The following is a 23,083-nucleotide window of genomic DNA, read 5'->3' as shown; positions in this document are numbered from 1 at the left end:
CGCCAGCGGGAACCCGTCGTATTGGGGAGGCCACTCGGCCGGAGAATCGCCGCTCGCCTGTTACGAACGGCGTTCCTCCAAGCGGCCAGCCGTAAATCTCGCCGCGCCGGTTTGGGGGGGGTGGGAGAAGCGGGGGGCGGTGTGGCGGGACTCGCCCGGCACCCCAGCGTTTCTCCCACCCGGCGCCCCTTGAATGTCTTCCTCTTCTGATCTGCTGTCAAACACATCCGAGGCAACACATTCCACACTGATGTCAGTTTGAAAGCCTCTGAGGATGAAGAATGCTATTCCCACATTAGAAATCTCTGTCAAACTTTTACCACAGTAAGAAGTCTTACAACACCAGGTTAAAGTCCAACATGTTTGTTCCAGAAAGCTAGTTGAACTTTAACCTGGTGTTGTAAGACTTCTTCCTGTGCTCACCCCAGTCCAAGGCCGGCATCTCCACATCAAACATTTACCCGGGGAACTGAGACAGCAGCTGCAATAAGTGAGATTTTATTCAGATGGGACAATGACAAGTTTAAATCTCCACCTGATCTGCTGCTCAAAGTCTCCTCCGTTTCCCCGGTCAGTTTCCCAAACTTCAGGAAACTCCTGTTCCTGCAGAAATATTTGGATTGTCTGTGAGAGACGTCAATCAGAGAGCCCACCCACTCTGCCCATTCTCTCCTCTTCCTCTACCACAGCTGCTTCACTTCCTGTAGGGACTCAAAACCAAGTCAGGAGATGGTGAGTGAAGGAGCACAATTTACAATCATTACATTGCACAATATCCACACTAATGTTCAGGCAGTCTGACTATCCTGTGGGCAATCAGCTGTGGAAATGCCCCTTATGCTGTGTCAGAAGATCCAGCTCACAGACCTGTTTACTCGGTGCTTTGTGCTGAGCTGTTTGATTGGCTGTGTGTTGGATATTGAGGGTGTTTATTGGGAGCATTTCCCTTCTGATTTACAGACTGAGTTTTGTTGATGGGTCACTGCTGAATATGAGAAGGTGAGGTGTAATTATCTGGGAGGGGCAGAGACACATTTATTAAAATATCTTTGAAGGCCTCGGCTTTTCCCGTAAACCCTGGGTTTGGATTTGATAGTTTAGCCCAGTGCTGTGTCTGAGAACTGAATTTGGGATGTGCAGTCTGAGTGAGTGCAGTGTATCTAATTTCCCAGGATAAACCAGAAAGAACCCTTCCATCAGCGACACTGAATAAATATTTTCCTAGCACTTGCTGCCCAGTGTGTTTGCTTCAAATAATTTGTGAAACCAAGTGGAGAAATTTCAAAATCTACGTTGAATTAACATTTTATATGAAACACATTTTATTTTGTTTATAAATATTTTATTGAGGTATTTATGGTTTTACAACAGCAACAAAATAAACTGTACATGAAAGTATAAACCTAGTGCAAAAGCCGTCTTCCTCCCTTACAGGTCCCACCTTTACTAACCGTCCACTTTGAACTAAGTTAACCCCCCCCCCCCCCCCCCAATTTTCCCCAAAGAAATCGACGAACGGCTGCCACCTCCGGGCAAATCCTAATATTGACCCTCTCAAGGCAAACTTGATTTTCTCCAGACAGAGAAAGCTAGCCATGTCCGATAGCCAGGTCTACGACTTCGGGGGCTTTGGGTCCCTCCAAGCTAATAGTATCCGTCTCTGGGCTACCAGGGCTACCAGTGAAGCAAAGATCAGAACGTCTGCCTCTTTCCCCTCCTGGGTTCCCGGATCTTCCGACACTCTGAAAATCGCCACCTCTGGACTCGGTGTCACCCTTGTTTTTAACACCTTGGACATGACACCTGTACATCCGTAAACCAGTGCCAGAATCCCCTAAGCTTTGGTCATGCCCAGATCATATGGACATGGTTTGCTGACCCTCCCGCATACCTTGCGCACCTATCTTCTACCCCAAAGAACCTGCTCATCTGGGCCACTGTCATATGGGCCCGGTGGACAACCTTAAATTGTATCAGGCTGAGCCTGGCACATGTTGTGTCGGGGGGGACGGCAGAGGTGCCATTATCAATGTTAACTCTACTCAATACGTCGGTCCAGAGACCATCCTCTATCTCTCCTCCGAACTCCTCTTCCTACTTGCGTTACAACTCCTTGGTCTGCGTCTCCTCTGACCCCATGAGTTCCTTGTAAATATCAGAAACCCTCCCACCCATACTCTGGACTACCCTGTCCTGTATCTCCCTTGGTGGTAGGAGCGGGAAGGTTGAGACTTGCCTGCGCAGGAAGTCCCGCACCTGCAGGTAGCTAAACGCATTTCCCCTCGCCAATCCAAATTTCTCCTCCAGCTCCCTCAGGCTAGAAAAGCTCCCCTCCATAAACATATCTCCCATCCTCTCAATTCCTGCTCTCTTCCATCTCCGGCACCCTCTATCCAGCCCGGGGCAAACTAGTGATTATTACAGATTGGAGACCACACCGATGCTCCCACATGTCTCCTCCGTTGCCCCAGACTCTCAGTGCCGCCGCCACCGCGGGGCTGGTGGAGTACCATGCCGGGGGGAACGGCAGAGGTGCCATTATCAATGCCCCCAAACTGGTGCCCGTGCATGATGCCCCTCCATTCGCTCGCATAACTACACCCCCCACCTCACCACCCACTTCCTGATCATGGCTACATTCGCCGCCCAATAATAATTACTAAAGTTCAGCAGCGCCAGCCCGCTCTCCCACCGGCTCCACTCAAGCACCCCCTGCAGCTTATCCCCGCACAGGGGAATAGCAGACTGACACTCACTGTGGAACAGTCTCTAACTGAGGTGACAGTCCCTTCAGCAAAGGAGGAGATGGGGTTGGAGGAAATCATGCTTCCTTTTCCTGTTTTACAGAAGGATTTCACCATATCACACCAGAGAAAATAGACACTGCAGATAGATCCTGACCATCACCCAAGGAACAACTACACAACTGGGAAGACATCCAGTCCCTTCACAGCATTGGTAAACACAGAGAAGGTTGGGCAGTGAAACCATCATCTGGAAATCGGTTGGGTCAGGAGAGCTTTAACATATCATCAGATCTGAAACTGGTCAGTGGTGTGGAACCTTCTATCAGAACCAACCTTTCCAAAGGTTCAGCTGTGGGTGATTGGTCAGGATGACGCTAGTAAGATGAAGGAGTGGGTTCCAAGTGTGGTGAGAGGTTCAATCATTTATCAAGCCTCATAAGCCATCGACTCATTCCTACAAGTGGTAGGTGGGAGGTGTGTGTTGGGTCTTCATAGGGTCACAAGATCTTCCAAGGTTCATTTGTGACAACTACTATTACCACAAGGGCAGCCAAATGGAAGGGAAACGATTCAGGTGTGATGTTTGTGATAAAGGTTTTGTGTATTCTACGACACTCCTGAGGCACCAGATGATTCACACGGGAGAGAAACCATTCAGATGTGGTGTTTGTGAGAAATCTTTCTCACAATCATCAACCCTCCATCAACACCAACGTGTTCACACAGGGGAGAAACCCTTTAAGTGTGATGTATGTGACAAGACCTTCTCACGATCATCAGCCCTTTATCAGCACCAACGCATTCACACAGGTGAGAAACCCTTCATGTGCAAAATGTGTGACAAATCATTCTCGGAGTCATGGGACCTCCGTAAACACCAACGTATTCACACAGGGGAGAAACCATTCACGTGCGAGGTGTGTGATAAATCATTCAGACTGTCATCGCACCTCAGTAAACACAAGCGTCTTCACACAGGGGAGAAACCATTCAAATGTGATGTTTGTCAGCTGACGTTCAATGAAAATAACAATCTTGTATCACACAAGAGGATTCACACAGGGGAGAAACCTTACACGTGCAAAATGTGTGACAAATCATTCTCGCAGTTATCAAATCTCCACAGACACCAACTCGTGCACACAGGAGAGAAACCCTTTACATGCGAAGTGTGTGACAAAAAATTCTCGCAGTCATCGACCCTCCATAAACACCAACGTGTTCACACAGAGGAGAAACCTTTCATGTGTGATGTTTGTAAGATGACTTTCAAACGGAAAGACAACCTCCTTTCTCACCAGAGGATTCACACAGGGGAGAAACCCTTCCCATGCAAGGTATGTGACAAATTATTCTCGGACTCATTGACTTCATGCGTACATCTTAACATATATGCTGTGTGACAAATCATTCCCTGAGTAATGAGTTAATTGGGCAAATAGAAACAAAAGGTTATGATTTGGTGGTGATTACAGAAACATGGTTGCAAGGAGACCAGGTCTGGGAGTTGAATATCTAAGCGTACGTAGTATTTTGGAAAGATAGACTGAAAGGAAAAGGAGGTGGCATAGCCCTGCTGGTGCAGAAAGAGATCAGTGCTGTAATGAGAAATAAGCACTGGCGATCAAGATGTGGAATCAATCTGTGTAGAAATAAGAAAGATAAATGTTCCTTGTTTGGAGTCATCTCTAGGTGCCCATACAGTAGTTCTGCAGTGGGGCACAGTATAAACCAGGTAATACTGGGGGCTTGTCAGAAAGGTAGTGCAATAATTATGGGTGATTTTAATATGCACATTGACTGGTAAAATCAAATTGCAATGTTAGCCTTGAGGGAGAATTCATTGAATGTATTAGAGATTGTTTCTTGGATGTTGTATGTTGCGGAACCAATCATGGAGCAGGCTACTCTGGATTTGATATTGTGTAATGAGGAGGGATTCATTAATGACCTCATAGTTAAGGATCCTCTGGGGACCAGTGACCATAGTGTGGTAGAAGTCAAAATTCAGTTTGGGGGCAAGAAAGCGGAGTCCCATGCTCATGTTTTGGAATTAAACAAAGGAAATTACATACGCATGCGGACAGATTTGACTTGAGTAGAGTGGGCAGGAAGGCTGAAAGTTAGGACAGCTGATGAGCAGTGGCAGTTGTTTCAGGAAATACTCAATTCCCCCACAACTAAAATATACCCCAGTGAGGAAGAGAGATGGTAAGAGAGGTAAAAAAAAATCCATGTTAAACAAGGACAATATAAAGACAAAACTAAGGTATATTATATTTCAAACGCCAGTGGCAAGCTGGAAGATTGGGAAACTTTCAAATATAAATAAAGGGAAACTAAAAAAGTAATAAAAAGAGTTAAGGTAAATTACAAAAGAAAACTAGTGCAAATATCAAAAAGGATAGTAAAAGCCTCTCTAAGTACATAAAAGGGAAGTGAGCCGCTAAAGTGAATCTTGGTCCCTTGGAAGATGAACCGGGGAGTTAATATTGGGGAGCTCAGAAATGGCAAAGATGCTAAATCAATACTTTGCCTCAGTTTTCCACAGTGGAGGACACTACCTGTAGTACCATTCCTATAGGAACGGCAAATCAAAGGTAATAGAAAGGGAGGAACTTAGAGCAGTCAACACCAACGGGTGGCATGGTGGCACAGCGGTTAGCACTGCTACCTCACAGCTCCAGGGTCCCGGTTCAATTCAGACCTCGGGTGACTGTGAAGTTTGCACCTTCTCCCCATGTCTGCATGGGTTTCCTCCAGATGCTCCCGTTTCCTCCCACAGTCCAAAGATGTACAGGTTAGGTGTATTGGCCATGCTAAATTGCCCTTTAGTGTCCAAAAAGGGTTAGGTTGGGTTACTGGATTATGGGGATAGGGTGGAGGCGTCGCCATGGGCTTGGGTAGGGTGCTCTTTCCAAGAGCTGGTGCAGACTCGATGGGCTGAATGGCCTCCGTCTGTACTGTAAATTGTATGATTCAATTGAGAAATGGAACTCAAAACTATTGGGATTCAGGGCAGACAAGTTCCCCGGGCCTGATGGGGTACATCCTAGGATGTTGAAGGAAGTGGTGGTGGAGGTAGTAGACCCATTTGTTATAATATTCCAAAATTCCCTGGACATGGAAAAGGTTCCAGTGGATTGGAAAAATGATAACATAATGCCTTTATTCAAAAAGGGAGGGAGGCAGAATGTGGGAAATTACAGATCAGTTAGTTTAACATCGTGATTAGAAAATTGTTGAAATTAATTATCAAGGAAGTAATATCAGGACATGTGGAAAGTCAAAACGCCACCCATCAGAGCCATGGGGTTTATGAAGGGCAAATCATGTTTGATTAATTTGCTAGAGTTTTTTGAAGATGTAATACAAGCAAAGTGGATAATGGGGATCCCGTCAATATAGTATATCTGGTCTTCTGGAAGGTGCTTAAGGTGCTGCAGAGAAGGTTAATTCACAAGGTTAGATTGCATGGGATTAGGGGTAATTTATTAGCTTGGATAGAAGAGTGGCTGATGGACAGAAGACTGAGAGTTGGGATAAATGGATCTTTTTCTGGATGGCAAGATGTAACTAGTGGGGTGCCACAGGGTTCAGTCCACAGCCCCAGCTAATTACAGTCTATATTAATGACTTGGATACAGGGATAGAAGGCTCTACAGCCAAATTTGCAGACGCCACAAAAAATAGGTGGGACAGTAAATTGCAATGAGGAAATCAATATAGACAGGTTAGGAGAGTGGGCCAAAATTTAGCGGGTCGAGTTTAACGTGGATAAGTGTGAGGTCATCCATTTTTGTCGGAAAAATGGGAAGGCAACTTATTATCTAAATGGGGAGGGACTTCGGGGAGCTCCTTTGCTGAGAGTTCTGGACGTTCTTGTTCATGAGTCACAGTAAACGAGCACGCAGGTACAGCAGATAATAAAGAAAACAAATGGAATTTTGGCATTTACAACTAAAGTAATAGAGTGTAACGGTAAGGAAGTGTTGTTGCAACAATAAATGGCATTGCTGAGACCACACCTGGATTATCGTACAGTTCTGGTCCCCTTATTTGTGGAAAGTTGTAGTGGCATCGGAGACGGTCAGAGGAGGTTAACTGGATTGATTCCAGAGATGAGGGGCTTGTCGTATGAAGAGAGATTGAGCAGTTTAGGCTTCCACTCTCTCAAAATGAGGGGAGATCAATTTGAGGTATACAACATGATAAAAGGTATAAATAAAGTAGACGTGGAGTAGATGCTTCCTCTTGCGGGGCATTCTAGAACAAGAGGTCATAGTCTTAGGGATGTGAATCTGTGGAATTCGCCACCCCAGAGTGTCGTGGATGCTGGGACAGTGCGTAAATTGAAGTAGGAGTTAGACAGATTTTTAATTGGTAATGGGTTGAAGGGTGATGGAGGACGGGCAGGACGGTGGAGGTAAGGCCAGGATTAGATCAGCCATGATCGAATGGTGACGCAGACACAATGGGCCAAATGGCCTAATTCTGCTCCGATATCTTTTGAACTTATGAGTCACCTTCCCCTGTACAGAGCAATACATTCACACAGGAGACAAACCATTCACATGGATGGTGTGTAACAAATCATTCTCGGAATAATCAGCCCTGTTGCGCACACTGCTAAGAAACCATTCATTTTGAGGTGTGCAATAAATCATTCTCACACTCATCAGATCTTCGCAGACACCAGCGCATTCACACTGCGGCTCACCTGCTTTCCTTATATTGAGAGTTGTCCGTGTTGTTTACCCTCCAGTGCTCACACAGGGAGCTGTCCTTCCAAAGCACTGTCTGTCTCAGCAGTGTCTGTCCCCAACCTCTCCCACCATTTTAACCTTTGACCAAATCACCAAACATCATCTAAAGAAGACATCAATCTGTATGGAAGCTACTGCTTATGCAGAAGTTTCCCTATGATGGCCAAGAGAGAGATTCTGAATATTAAATATATATTTTTGTAAATATTTGAAACTTTTAATTGTGGTTTTTGAGTTAAAAATGTACATTGTCGGCGAAATTCTCATTTTCTGAGACAAAGTGTTGACACCGGGGCAGGATTCGTGGACTTCTTCTGCTGGATGCTGTGGAAGAGAGGTGGGCGACCCAGTAGCCCATGATGAGAAGGAAGCTATCAGCCGCCGCCATTCACCGGGCCTGGACGCTGTATGGACTGGCCAGTAGTGTAGGAAAAAAACTGGATGACTCCCTTAGGGCAACCAGGATTGTAGTGATATCATGGTTGTGTAATTTATTGACCGACCACTGGGAGTCTCATTAGTATATAAGTGAATGTTAGTCAGGTGACCTCAGACTGACGAGGGAGTGGGGAGAGGGGTTGCTTGAGCATGTTCATACAAGTTGTTTGTATATATTTGACCCACAGTTGATGTTTTTTTTAAATTTAGAGTACCCAATTCTTTTTTTCCAATTAAGGGGCAATTTAGCATGGCCAATTTACCTACTTTGCACATCTTTGGGTTTGTGGGGGTGGGACCCACGCAGTCACGGGGAGAATGTGGAAATTCCACACGGCCATCACCTACCCACTCCATGGGCTGCATACTTCAGACTGTAAAACACTGTGTTTTCTGTGCCCCCCCCCCTCCCCCCTTCCCTGCCGGAGGAGAAGGATGCCCATAACCGCTGAGAATGGGAGAAAACTGGAGAGGGACCGCAGGGTCTGTGGCTCCTCACTGCAGCAGAGCAGAGGGCCCTGGACGTAGTCAGCAGGTGCAAAGAAAGGGCAGTCGCCAGGGTGGAGTTCGGCATCGGGCGAGGATGTGAGACCCCCCCACTGAGTTGCAGTTCCCAATGGCACGTGTGTAACCACCCTCACACCCACATCACTCTCACCCCCCCCATAACACCCCCGCGCCCCCTCCCCTCGGCTTGCAAAGCAATCATGCATCTTGTCTTGTGTCTTGCAAGAGATGCTGATGATGGGACGCACCCTTGTGGTGTCCCCAACCCCAGCTAGAACTACAGGACGATATCGATGCAACAGGAGCCATTGGCCCGAATCCCAGGACACACGAGAGCCAGAGACCAGAGATGATACAGATTTCCCATCACAGCTTCTCCAACACCACCATCCCAGAGACACTCACCTCGGTTGGGTATGTTAGTGTAGAGGCTCCTGGGGCACTATCTGGTGTGCACCACACACAGACATATGCTCCGGAGGTAGAAGAGGGCGGCCGTTCGGAGGGCTGGCCAGCCCCAGGGACTAACTGACATCCAGACGGGTTTCAGGCTTCTGGAATGGACGGTCCCATCGATTGTGGAGGTGCAGTCACAGAGCCAGGGACTGCATGATGGGTTGACGTCGACCATGCAGCACCTGCTTGTGCAGTTGGAGGAGTCTAACCGCGAGCAGGAGCAGGAGGTGCTGCCGATTATGCGTGCTACCCAGGCCAACATCGCACGATGGCGTCCATGGTGGAGGCCTTGGGGGGGGGGGGGGGGGGGGGAGGGGGGGGGGGCGAGGGTGTCGGTCATGGATCAGTAGGCCCCATGCCTGGACACTGTGCAGGCCGAGGCCCAGGCAGCCATGTGACAGGGTCACCTGGTTATTGCAATCGCGCTCCTAAACGTGGCTCAGTCACAGCGAGCCATGGTTGAGAGCTTCGGTGGCATTGCACAGGCCTGGCCGATGTGGCGCATTCACAGAGGGAGGTGGCCCAGTCCCAGAGGGAGATGGTGCAGTCACTGGCTGATGTGATACAGACCCAGAAGGTGATGGCACAGACAATGGGTGATGTGGCATTGTCCCAGATGGAAGTAGTCCACTCCCTGTGCTCCATGGCCATGAGCATGCAGACCCTGGTTGAGATGGCAGCGGGCCCCCAGGACTGACAGCGCCAAAGGGTGGGGGAGCCTCATGGGTTAGCTCCGCTCACACTCCACACTTCCATAGAGTAGCCCAGGAGCAATCGGGTACCCCGAGGGAGAAGGAGGTGAGGGGGCCCGTGCCGGTGACTCCCAAAGGGAGTCCCCTTCTCCTGTCCCTGGTGAATTACATGGACAGCGGGCACCACGTCACATGGGACAACTGAGTAGCAGCTGGGCCCATCCACCTGGTCACCCCAGAAGATGGCCGCCACAGGGGACCCATGTTACAGGGCAGGAACCACAGCAGGCCACCTCCACTCTTGATGTATCGTCTTGATGGAGAAGAGGTCGGGGGTGGGGGCTGCCTGGAGGGAGGTGGGGGGAGCGCCTCAAAGAGACCAGGAACCATCAGGTGTGTCAGAATGAAGATGTTGTGCACACTGCCCGGTTATCAGGCACAGACCTGTATGATACACATCTATGGTCACACATCAGCTGTACATTCAGTCAGAGAAATCCCTTTTGGTTTGTGAAGAACAGCCTGCCATCTGCATGTGCTATTAGGGGAACATGCATCCCGTCGATCGGGACTGTTTAGCACAGGGCTAAATCGCTGGCTTTGCAAGCAGGCCAACAGCACGGTTTGATTCCCGTAACAGCCTCCCCGAACAGGCGCCGGAATGTGGCGACTAGGGGCTTTTCACAGTAACTTCATTTGAAGTCTACTCGTGACAATAAGCGATTTTCATTTTTTTCATTTTCATCCCCTGGACACGGTTCACCTCTGTGATGGTGGCGAACTGCACTGCCCGAGCATCTGGTGGGCTCAGTCCACATTTAAATGGATGCATTGAGCCAACTAGGCATATTGGGCCTCCGTGACAGCTAGGATATGCCAGTGCACGGAGCTCTTTGACATCCCAGACAGGTCCCAACTTGGCACCTGGAAGGAGCCTGTGCTGTAAAGATTCAGGGCGACCGTCACCTTGACGGCCACTGGGAGTGGGTGTCCTCCCCCATTCCCCCGTGGTTCTAGGTGCGCCATGATCCGGCAGATATATTGCACTATCCCCCTGCTCAGCCGGAGTCTTTGACGGCATACCTGGTCCGACAGGTCCTTAAAAGACAGGCGCTGCCGGTACACGTGTGGCTTCGTGCTTCTCCTCCTCGCCCAGTTGTTCGGCTGGCTCACCATCCTCAGCGGCTGCCTCCTGTCCCTCTGGGGAAGTCTCTGCTGCTGCAGCTTCCTCCTCCTCGAACAGCTCCAATTCATACAGCCACAGTGGATCTCCCAGGGCCGTGGCACGAGCAGGAAGACCACCATTGCTGCTGGGGTGAAAGGCTGACGTGTTAGCATGGTGCTCACCCCTGTGCCCAACCAGGACCAACGGGTCGACACAGTGGTCACGATTGGCACTGCAGACATTGCCCCCTCATCAGTCCCGTCCCCCACCCACCCATCTGCACACCTCTGGCCCAGTTGGTGTCTGGTGCCCTGGGAGCCACTGGCCCTAGCATCTGTCCCTGCTGCCAGGGATGCTGTCGCTGCCCACGCCAACGGTACGCTCCACATCGCCCATCGACCCCCCCTGTAGGGGTTATGTGGCCGTTGCCCTTGGGTGGGCTGCATGATGCCCCGCCAGAAGGTGGCGGCCAGTTGTGTTGGGGGGAGCGGGTTTGGTATGGCAGAGGGTGTGATGTGGGAGTGGTGGGGTGGGGGCTGGGCTGGTGGCGTGGGGGTTTCAGCCCGGCAAGAGTTAGGATCGGCATCTCACGGTTGTGCCTCTCTGTCTCCTACCTCCTTGGTGAAAGGGTCAAAACTGATCCTCCGCCCAATCACCTTTCCTGGTTTCTGAGTCGGCCAACAGAGAATCCCGCCCACATGTTTATTTACTAATTTTATGAGGTTTTATAAAATGCAGTTGCCTTGGAGATGGCTCTGACTTTGTCATAAGATTGATCTCCAATCAGAAGTTCCCCCTGGGATACAAGCTGAATGTAGGGAAAAGCGAGGTATTCCCGGTGAATGAGCTGGCACAGTGGGCTAATTTAGGGGGATGCCATTTACAGTAGTGAGGGATAGGTTTAGGTATTTGGGGATTCAGATAGCGAGGGAATGGACGCATAAGTGGAACTTAACGAAGCTGGTGGAGGAGGTCAGAAAAGATCTTAAGAGGTCTGCACTTAACATTGGCGGGGTGGGTCCAAGTGGTGAAAATGAATATTCTGCCGAGGTTATTGTTTAACTTTCAGGCTCTCCCAATCATTATACCAAAGACCTTTTTTCGTAAAGTGGTCACGATTATTTCGGACTTTGTATGGGTGGGAAGATGCCGAGGGTGGGGAGGAGCCTGGTACAGAAGCAGAGGCAGCAGGGGGGGGTGGCATTGCCAAACTTGCTTCATTATTATTGGGCGGCGAATGTGGACAAGGTGCAGCGGTGGTGGGAAGGGGAAGCGGTAGAATGGGTTAGGATGGAGCAGGAATCTTGTAAGCGGTCTAGTTTGAGGCCTATGGTGACGGCAGCATTGCCAATGGCTCCAAGTAGGTATTCAGGGAGCCCACTGGTTCAGTGCACAGTGAAGATATGGAATCAGCTGAGGAGGCATTTGAGGGTGGAAGGGATGTCGGTGCTAACGCCGCTGTGCGAGAATCATGGATTTGAGCCGGGGGGGGGGGGGGGGGGGGGGGGGGGTGTGGATAGTGTATAAAGGTGGAGGGAAGTGGGGCTGGTCAAGGTGAGGGATTTGTATTTGGAGGAAGGGTTCGCCAGTCTGAAGGAGTTCAGGGAGAGGGAAGAGCTGCCGAGGGGTAGTGAGTTCAGGTATCTACAGGTTAGGAACTTTGCACATTGCCCACATTGCCGGGATACACCCTGCTGGAACGACTGCTGCTTCCAGATGTGGAAGGGGAGGGAAGAATTGGGGATATATATAAGTGGCTGGGGGAGCAGAGGGGCGAGCTGATGGTGAAGGTCAAGGAGAAATGGGAAGCGGAGTTGGGAATGGAGATCAATTGGGCAGTATGGAGTGAGGCATTTCAAAGGGTAAACGGGACCTTCTCTTGTGCAAGGCTGAGCCTGATACAGTTTAAGGTGGTGCACAGGGTCCATATGACTCGGGCGAGAATGAGTGAGTTCTTTCAGGGGGTTGCAGATGAGTGTGAGAGGTGTGGGCGGGGGCCAGCGAATCACGCACACATGTTTTGGGGTTGCGAAAAATTGGGAAGATTCTGGGCGGGAGTGTTTGCTGTCTTAGCCAGGATAGTGGAGGAGGAGGTGGACCCGGACCCTTTGGTGGCGATATTTGGGGTTTCAGAGAAGCTGGAGCTCATGGAGAGGAGGAAGGCCGATGTCGTGGCCTTCGCCTCTCTGATTGCACGGCGACAAATTTTGCTGGAGTGGCGGTCGGCATCGCCACTGGGGGGTAGCAGCATGGTTGGGTGACCTGTATGACTTCCTGCGGTTAGAGAAGATAAAGTATGAGTTAAGGGGCTCAGCAGGGGAGTTTGAGAAAAGGTGGGGGTTGTTTGTGACCGTGTTTGAGGAGTTGTTCATTGCAGGGGGGTGGGTGATGGGGAGAGGGGGGGTGAAAAAGGAGAAAATTCTGTACAAACTATATAGCTAATTGTTGGGAAGTATGTTTCCCCGGAGTGTTTATTTGCTGTAACCTACTTTGATACAAGTTTGTAATGAAACGTGTTTTTAAAAAAAAAGAAGTCCCCCTGGGTACATGTAGAAGTCAACTATTTCCTAATACGACTTCCGGTGGCGGCTATGAGGGAGTAGGTCGCATACTTGGTGGCTCCTGCTCTGGCCGGGCTTTTGGACCTTTTCCCCGACTTTTTCGTGGTTTTGAGTCTTCATTTGGAAAGTGCGGATATTTAAGTACTGGATCCACACAGTGGTGCATGGAACGGAGAACCCCAAGGGACTAGAAACAGAAAGATAAGTAAGGGCTGGATAGGAGTGGCTGCTGAAGTTAAAATGGGCGAGGTTCGGACCCCTGCTGTGATGGCCCAGCCAACGATGGAGGAGCTGATGCAGATCATTCAAGAGGCTTCGCCAGACAGAAACAAAATTGTCTCGACCCAATAAAGGAGTTGATTGATCGGATGGAACGGAGGCTGGATGCCCAGATTTGGACGATCCAGAAGTTGGAGAAAGCGCTGGCGGGACCAGGAGGAACACCAAACGGTGGTTGAGCTGGAGGTGGGGATGCTGAAGGATCAGTAGAAAAGGCTGTTAGAAAAGGTGGAAGAGCTGGAGAACAGTGCGCGCCGAGAGAATTTGAGAATTGGCGGTCTCCCCGAATGGGGCTGAGGGGGCTCATGCGGGCGTGTTTGTGGTAAATATGTTCCAGAAGCTTCTGGGGAGTGGCTTATCCCTGACCGCTGGAGGTGGACAGGGCGTACAGGGCGATGGCGAGGAAACCACTGCCGGGGGAACCGGGATGGTGGTCCGGTTCCACAGATTTTTGGATAAAGAGTGTGTCCTCCAGCGGGGCCAAACGTACCAGGGGCTGCAAGTGGGACAATAGTATACTGTGTGTCTATCAGGACCTGAGTGTGGAGGTAGCCAGAAGGAGGGCAGGTTTCAGGCAGGTGAAGGAGATCCTGTTTAAGAGGAAAGTGAAATTTGGGCTCCTCTACCCGGCGCGCCTCTGGGTCACCCATGAGGATCAGCACCACTACTTTGAATCGCCCAAAGAGGCGATGGACTTTGCCAAGAAGAAGGGTCTGGCGTAAAACTGAGGACTTTTTTGGACTTAAGCGGCAGCGTCTTTCTCTTTTTTCTTTTTTGAATGATGTATATATGGTTTGATTGTTGTCCTTTCTTTTTTGTTTGTCTTTGAAGTTTGGGGGAGTAAAAGATATTCGGTTGTTGTTGAGGTTTTTTTTTCGTGTTTTGATGGGGGTGGTTGGTGGGGGCTTTCTATGTTTTATTTCGTATTACTTTAATTACACTATTGAGGGGTGTGCTGTGGGGTCTCTGTCTGTTTTGGGCTGTCTCCTATGGTAATTAGGAGATTGTTCGGTCTTGGTTTGATGTGGGAAGTGGTTTCGATGGGCGGGGGGAGGGAAGTAAGGAACAATAGGTGGGAGACTTTGTGGCGCCGGAGGTGAGGGCCACTAGGCTAGCTGGGTGAGCTAGTACACAGAAGCACAATGGGGGGTGTATACTGGTTCAATACAGGGCAGGGGTTGGGCTATAGAGTGATGTGGGGAGGGGGGAAGCTATTCTGCTGACGCGGGAGGGACTTGGGTCTGGGGATGGAGAAGAGGTCGGGGGTGGGGGCTGCCTGGTGGCGGGCAGTTGGCGTGACGCATGGGCAGTGGGGAGCTGGCCCAGAAAGGGGGATGGCTGATCGGCAGGGGGTGGGGGGGTGGGGGGGCACGGTGCCCCCCAACCAGGCTGATCACCTGGAATGTTGGAGGGCTGAATGGGCCTGTCAAGAGGGCCCGTGTGTTCGCGCACCTGAGGGCTCTGAAGGCGGACGTGGTGATGTTGCAAGAGACGCACCTGAAAGTGGCGGATCAAGTTAGGCTGAGGAAGGGTTGGGTCAGTCACGTCTTCCATTCGGGGCTGGATACTAAGACGAGAGGGGTGGCGATTTTAATTAATAAGCGGATGCAATTCCAGGCGGGCAGTATTGTTTCGGACGGGGTGGGGCGTTATGTCAGGGTGAGCGGTAAGCTGGAGGGGAGGAAGGTGGTATTGGTTAATGTCTATGCACCAAACTGGGACAATGTTGTTTTATTAGGAGGGTACTGGGGAAGATATCAGATTTGGACTGGCACAAGCTGGTGATGGGAGGGGATTTTAATACGGTTATCGACCCCGGCAAAGACCGGTCATGCTCGAGAACGGGGAAGAGCTGCTAGGGTTCATGTAGCAGATGGGGGGGATTGACCCATGGAGGTTTAGGCAGCCGATGGCTCGCGAGTTTTCTTTCTACTCGCATGTACACAGAGTGTATTCCCAGATCGACTTTTTCATTTTAAGTAGGGATCTGCTGGCGGGGGTGGTGGACACGGGGTACTCGGCCATAACTATCTTGGACCATGCCCCACATTGGGTGGAACTACAGGTCAGCGAGGAGAGCTTCCAGCACCCGCAGTGATTGGACGTGGGCCTGTTGGTGGATGAGGCGATGTGTGCTGGACTACTTGCAGGTCAACGACACGGGGGAAGTCTCAGCAGCGGTGGTCTGGGAGGCGCTAAAGGCAGTGGTGAGAGGGGAGTTGATTTCAAACCGAGCCCATAGGGACAGGGCAGAGACGGGCCGACTGATCAAGGAGATCCTACGGGTAGACAGGTGGTATGCAGTGACGCCAGGGGCGGAACTGTTAAGGGAGCGTCGGAGGATGCAGGCGGAGTTTGGGATACTGTCCACGGGCAAGGCAGTGGAGCAGCTTAGAAAGGCGAGGGGGACGCTGTATGAACGTGGGGAGAAGGCCAGCAGAATGATGGCACAGCAGTTGAGGAAGAGGGAGGCGGCCAGGTGAATCGATAAGGTGGTTGACGGGGGTGGGAACCTAGTAGGGGATTCGGCTGGGCTAAATAGGATGTTCAGGGATTTGTATAGCGGACTTGACCGCTCAGAGCCAAAACGCCTTTTGGACAGGCTGACTTTCCCAAGGGTGGGCAGGGAGCAGGTGGGTGAGTTGGGGGCTCTGATTAGTGCCAGAGACATTTCTGAGGGCTTGAAGGCAATGCAGTTGGGCAAAGCTCCGGGGCCAGATGGGCTCCCGGTAGAATTTTACAAGAAATTTTCAGGGATATTAGGGCCGTTGGTGGTCTAGGTTTTCAATGAGGCGAGGGACAGAGGGGTGCTGCCTCCGACGATGTCACAGGCCACCATTTTGTTAATATTGAAGCGGGACAAAAACCCGGAGCTGTGTGCTTCCTACAGGCCGATCTCGTTGCTCAATGTGGACGCTAAGTTGCTGGCCAAAGTGTTGGCCTCCAGGATTGAAGATTGTGTGCCGGAGGTGATTATGGAGGACCAAACCAGATTTGTCAAAGGTAGGTAGTTGGTGGCCAATATTAGAAGGTTGCTTAACGTGATTATGATGTCCCTTTGGGTAGGGAAGTAGAGGTAGTTGTGGTCAGGGATGCAGAGAAGGCGTTTGATCGGGTAGAGTGGGACTATTTATGGGAGGTGTTGGGACCCGTTGGGTTTGGTAGGGGTTTTATCGACTGGGTCAGGCTGCTGTACCAGGCTCCGGAAGCTAGTGTAAGGACGAATAGGGCGACCTCGGACTATTTTAGGCTGTGCCGGGCCGCTGCTGTTTGTGCTCGCCAGAGAGCCGCTGGCAATTGCTCTGAGCTTCTAGGGGCTGGAAAGGGCTGGTTTGGGTGGGGGTGGAGCATAGGGTATCGCTGTATGCGGATGATTTACTCCTATATGTGGCGGATCCAGGGGCAGGGATGAGGGAGATTATGACAATTCTGGGGGAATTTGGCCGGTTTTCGGGATACAAAGTGAATATGACGAAGAGTGAGATGTATGTAGTCCAGGCAAGAGGCCAGGAGGGTCGGCTGAGGTTAGTTCAGGTTAGTGAGGGACAGTTTTAGATATCTGGGGATATCCAGTAACACAAGTTGAACTTGTCCCGGCTGGTTGAGCAGATGAAGGGCGAGTTTCGGAGATGGGATGCGCTCCCGCTATCACTGGCGGGGAGGGTGCAGACGGTTACGATGACGATATTGCCGAGATTTTTATTTGTGTTCCAACGCCTCCCAATTTTCATACCGCGGTTTGTTTTTAAGAGGATGAACAAAATCATTTTGGGCTTTGTTTGGCGGGTAAGTCCCCGCGGGTGAAGAAGGTGATGCTCGAAGGGAATCGGGGGGAGGGGGGGGCTTGTCCTGCCAAATTTTGGTAATTATTACTGGGCGGCCAATATTGCGATGATAAGGAAGTGGGTGGTGGGGATGGGGGAAGCTTGGGAGCGGTTGGAAGTGGCCTCATGCTGGGGCACCAGCTTGGGGGCGTTGATAACGGCACCATTGCCTTTCCTGCCGGTGAGATATTCCACCAATCCCGTAGTGGTGGCGGCCCTGAGGATCTGGGGTCAGTGGGGGAAATTTGTTGGTGCAGTGAGGGTATCGGGAAGGCAAATGGAATTTTGTCCTTCATTGCTAGAGGGATGGAGTTTAAGACTAGGGAGGTTATGTTGCAATTGTATAAGGTGTTAGTGCGGCCACACCTGGAGTATTGTGTTCAGTTTTGGTCTCCTTATTTGAGAAAGGACGTACTGGCACTGGAGGGTGTGCAGAGGAGATTCACTAGGTTAATCCCAGAGCTGAAGGGGTTGGATTATGAGGAGAGGTTGAGTAGACTGGGACTGTACTCGTTGGAATTTAGAAGGATGAGGGGGGATCTTATAGAAACATTTAAAATTATGAAGGGAATAGATAGGATAGATGCGGGCAGGTTGTTTCCACTGGCGGGTGACAGCAGAACTAGGGGGCATAGCCTCAAAATAAGGGGAAGTAGATTTAGGACTGAGTTTAGGAGGAACTTCTTCACCCAAAGGGTTGTGAATCTATGGAATTCCTTGCCCAGTGAAGCAGTTGAGGCTCCTTCATTACATGTTTTTAAGGTAAAGATAGATAGTTTTTTGAAGAATAAAGGGATTAAGGGTTATGGTGTTCGGGCCGGAAAGTGGAGCTGAGTCCACAAAAGATCAGCCATGATCTCATTGAATGGCGGAGCAGGCTCGAGGGGCCAGATGGCCCACTCCTGCTCCTAGTTCTTATGTTCTTATGTTCTTATATTTGATCCCCAATATGTAATAATCAGGTTCACTCTGGGGAGCTTAGATGGGGGATTTTGGGTATGGCAAAGGCCGGGGATTGAGAAGATGGGGGACCTGTTTCTGGAAGGGAGCTTTCCTTGCTTAAGGGCACTGGAGGAGAAGTTCGGGCTGACAGCAGGGAATTATTTCATATATCTACAGGTGTGGAACTTTCTGCGCAGGCAGGTACCATCCTTCCCACTCCCGCCACAAAGAGGGATTCAAGCTAGGGTAGTGTCTATGGATGGGTGGGGTGGGGAGCATCTTGGACATCTACAAAGAATTAATGGGGGCGGAGGAGACGCATACAGAGGAGCTGAAGCGTAAGTGGGAGGAGGAACTGAGGGGTGAGATGGAGGACGGCCTATGGGCGGAGGCGCTGAGCAGGGTCAACGCGACCGCTACATGCGCATGGCTCAGCTTGATCCAGTTTAAGGTGGTGCACCAGTCGCACATGACAGCGACCCGGATGAGTAGATTCTTTGGGGTAGAAGACAAGTGCGTCAGATGTGCGGGTGGACCAGCGGACCATGTCCATATGTTCTGGGCATGCCCAAAACTTAGAGGATACCGGCAGGGGTTTGCGGACGTCATGTCGAGGGTATTGAAGACAGGGGTGGAAATGAGTCGAGGGGTAGCGATCTTTGAGGTGTTGGAGGACCCGGGTGTTCGGGAGAGGCAGATGTTCTGGCCTTTTCCTCCTTGGTAGCCTGGCAACGGATTCTGCTGGCTTGGAGGGAGTCTAGGCCTCCGAAGTCAGAGGCCTGGTTAACTGACATGGCGAGCTTTCTCAGCCTGGAAAAGATTAAGTTCGCCTTGAGAGGGTCAGTCTCAGGGTTCGCCTGGGGGTGGCAACCATTCATTGACTTCTTCGCGGGGAATTAATCGTCAGCGGCAGGGGGTCTAGGGTAGTATAGAGTAGGGGGTTAAATAGGCGGGCCTTGGAGGGACGGACGTCGGTAGCTGTTTTTTGATTACTGTTCTTTGTACTCTATTGTTTTTTTGTACTGTGGTTTGTTATGCCAAAAATACCTCATTAAAAATTGTTTGTTTTTAAAAAAATTATTTCCTAATACACCTGATAGGTAAAAGATAGCTATTTAGGATAAATATTAAGCCCCAGTTTTACCCATTTTAAATTAAAGATTTCAACACTCTCATAACCTCAGGTCATCTCAAAACATACATAACACAGCATAATTTACTTTACTAAGTTCCATTATTCTAGCAAGACAGTACAACATAAAAACAACAGAAACACAAAATAACCTGATACATGCAAAAGCAATAGAGATTAAAACAAACACTTTAACTGAACTAATGAATATATTTTTCAAGACAGTATCCAAGGGCAGGGCAGGCTCCATAGCAACAGCATAGCAACGACACAGTAACATGAAGGCTCTATTGTTATAACAGCTAAGCCAGCAAAAGACCAGTTCAAGCTGGCCGTGATAACAGCACAATATCGCATTCCTTAACATACACAAGTATGCAGACACTAAACAATTAAAACTAATGTTGCAAATTCAAGATGGACGGCTTGCCGTCAAATCAGATGTGTTTGAGTCTAACCCAAACTAATTAGGATTATATTGGGGCGTAATTAGATGGCTAAAGACTGATATGATACAATATAACTGTGAAGTTTTGGTCGGCCATTTTTAGCTGGATTTCTCTCTCTTTCATGAATCAGCTATACTTTGATCTGAACTATTCACTGTCTCTCTGTCTTCATATTTCATTTTCAGACTTTGACTTTTTTTTAATAAATTTAGATTACCCAATTATTTTTTCTATTAAGGGGCAATTTAGCATGGCCAATCCACGTACTCTGCACATTTTTGGGTTGTGGGGGCGAAACCCACGCAGACACGGGGAGAATGTGCAAACTCCACACGGACAGTGACCCAGAGCCGGGATCGAACATGGGACCTCAGCGCCGTGAGGCGGTTGTGCTAACCACTAGGCCACCGTGCTGCCCTCAGACTTTGACTTTTAAAGTTATTGCGAGCTGTTTGTCTAAGCAAGAAAATCATTTCTGTGATTCTTTGAAAGTTTTCAATTGTCTACGAATTGCCTTTTAAATGACTTTCAATTGTAATCAATAGAAGACTAATAAAACAATTCTTATTTGCACCTGAGAAGTTTTAACTTAAATTTCTACTGAGTTCTAGTAATCGCAAAGTGCGACTAAAACCGCATGGTAAATCTATCAGTACAGGCTGAAATCTATCTCCAGCACTCGGAAAATGTGTCACAAGACAGCACAGCAAAGTCTGGATAATGGTTCATTTTAATTTATTCCTTTAGGTAAAGCTGGCCCATACTGCCCAGGAGCGATCGTTAATTGGAGGACAGTTTCCATACATCAAGGAGCTGACGGAGCAGGAGGAGTTCACGAGGAAACTGTTTAGCCTCTCCAACCCCACGATAACCAATGGCGGATCACAAATGGGGATGAGGGAAGGTGATGTGAGCAGCTGAGTGTTTAAACCATCAGGACGAGAGTTAATTTATGTAACAAACGATAATAATTGTGATTTTTTTTTCCTCTGACAGATACACAGGTGTCCATGGGCACATCAGCTGGTGATGGAGGAGGGTTGGCAGCAATGTCCGAGATTCCTGAAAGGGCTAATGAGGAAGGGACGGAGGTGAATACCTCACAGCAAAGTGGCATGGAAGCTGCAGCGGAAGAGGGAGAGGAGCTTCAGGAGGCTAAGATGTCTGATTTGGAGGGTAGTGGTGGTGAGTTCAAGTTAAATATTGTGACTTGTGTGAAGGAGGAACCCGGTGATGATCTGGCTGTTATGGTGGAGGAAGGGCACTCAGAACCTACCGGGGGTGAGGAACTTGCAGCTTTTGGAGCAGAATTTTTGCCATCTTCACGAGCACACAGACAACATCAGGCTCATGTTGCTGATGAAGAAAATGAAGATGATCTGAAACCTCTTGCATGCTTACATCAGGAACAGGTTGAAAGAATGGAAAGTTATCAGGTCACTTCGAACTTACCTCCGCAAATTTTGACGGAATTTAAGACAGATGTTAGCCAAATTCTACAAAGAAACAATGAGATTCTTCAGCAGCATCTACAAAGAGACAGTGAGATTCTTCAGCAGCAGAATGAGTTGCGAAGACAGCAGAATGAGATTCGAAACCAGCATCTACAAAGAAACAATGAGATTCTTCAGCAGCAGAATGAGGCTCTTTGTCAGCTTCTGCAAAGAAGCAATGAAACTTTGAATGAAATGAGGCAGATTCTATCTACGATTGTAGTGCCTGCACCTTCTCGACAGTCGCAGCCCAGTGCAGAGACGACTGCTGCTGGACATACCTGTGACACAGGAGAGTCCATGTCACAAGGAGGGGGGAGACAAAGCAGGCATTAGGAGCCCACCCCTTCAAGATTGCCTCCTTGACCCCATTATCTTCCCCTTCTGAGGGATATTTTTCTGTCTAGATTTCTGCCATTATAGTCTCTCCACCATAGAACATAGAACAGTACAGCACAGAACAGGCCCTTCGGCCCTCAATGTTGTGCCGAGCCATGATCACCCCATTTAAACCCACGTAACCCACATACCCGTAACCCAACAATCCCCCCATTAACCTTACACTACGGGCAATTTAGCATGGCCAATCCACCTAACCCGCACATCTTTGGACTGTGGGAGGAAACCGGAGCACCCGGAGGAAACCCACGCACACACGGGGAGGACGTGCAGACTCCACACAGACAGTGACCCAGCCGGGAATCGAACCTGGGACCCTGGAGCTGTGAAGCATTGATGCTAACCACCATGCTACCGTGAGGCCCATAAGGGCAATGGTGGAAGAAGCCCGAATCCATGAGTTCTGTCCCCCTGATCACAGCACCTTTGTGGGATTCTGAATTAGCCAGGCTGGAATTTGCACATTTCACAGAGGCAACTCCATAGAAATCAGCAACTGCCTCCACTCATGCGGTTTTGGGTGAGAGGTGTCTGAAGCCCAATGTATGCAGATTAGACCCAGGAGGAGCAGGTCTGAACTCCGTGGATTGTTTGCACTGATATGATACCCTTTTGTCGAGGATATGGTCCTCAGCTATCTTTGTAGGAGGTAAACTTTGACATTACTGAGAGTAGAAATGAATGTGCTGTTAAGTGCATAAACTCATGGAACTGCAAGCTCAAGGAACTGTCAGAAATAATTGTCAGAAGTGTCGAGATGAATTGTCAAAAGGAGATGTCAAGCTATCCAGGCATTTAAACCTCCTGCCTTGAACTCTGCAGAAACTGGAGTGCTACAAATTTTTGCCTTTCACTCTCTTGACGTAGGCCATGGGGATTGACTGGATTAATGTTACCTGGCATATTTCACAACCATCCATTAGTACAGTAGGATTCCTGCCTTATCATACTTCGATTGACAGCTCCAAGTGGTTACGGACACTTGAAGTGGGACTATGACTTTCAATGCTTTTTTTAAAGACAGAATTATGCAATTGAAATATATGTTTGTTGTAAAGAATGTAAATGTACCAATTGGGTTATTTTTATAAATGGCTGGTTTACAAAAAAAATAAAATCTGCTCCAGGCACTTGGAACTTAATTTTATTTAACCTCAGCTTGGGTTCTGAGGTCTGCCCATTGAAGATACTGGGTGAGTTGGTATTGTTGGTGTAAGGGCAATGGGTGGTAGA

General features: G+C 49.3%; 2 protein-coding genes across 3 annotated transcripts in view; one reads left to right on the top strand and one right to left on the bottom strand.

Annotated features, from left to right (window-relative positions):
- LOC119976646 (zinc finger protein 2-like) overlaps positions 1 to 23,083 on the bottom strand; it is a 482,048-nt gene that overhangs the window by 160,888 nt on the left and 298,077 nt on the right. The gene's annotated exons all lie outside the window — the stretch shown is intronic.
- On the top strand, positions 453 to 22,980 carry LOC119976647 (zinc finger protein 271-like). 2 transcript variants are annotated; one of them, XM_038817305.1, is made up of 5 exons: positions 453 to 732; positions 2,848 to 4,084; positions 20,706 to 20,862; positions 20,955 to 21,887; positions 22,219 to 22,980. In XM_038817305.1, the coding sequence occupies exons 2-4, from the start codon at positions 3,302 to 3,304 to the stop codon at positions 21,785 to 21,787; spliced, it is 1,773 nt and encodes a 590-aa protein (XP_038673233.1). In that variant the 5' UTR covers positions 453 to 732; positions 2,848 to 3,301; the 3' UTR covers positions 21,788 to 21,887; positions 22,219 to 22,980. The 2 variants fall into 2 exon arrangements, with proteins under 2 accessions (XP_038673233.1, XP_038673232.1); XM_038817304.1 differs by having other exon boundaries at positions 455 to 732; positions 20,955 to 21,882; positions 22,214 to 22,980.

Source organism: Scyliorhinus canicula, chromosome 13 (assembly GCF_902713615.1).
Source record: "Scyliorhinus canicula chromosome 13, sScyCan1.1, whole genome shotgun sequence".
Classification (NCBI taxonomy): domain Eukaryota; kingdom Metazoa; phylum Chordata; class Chondrichthyes; order Carcharhiniformes; family Scyliorhinidae; genus Scyliorhinus; species Scyliorhinus canicula.
Note: the sequence above shows the minus strand (reverse complement) of the source record. Positions and strands in the feature narration are given on the sequence as shown.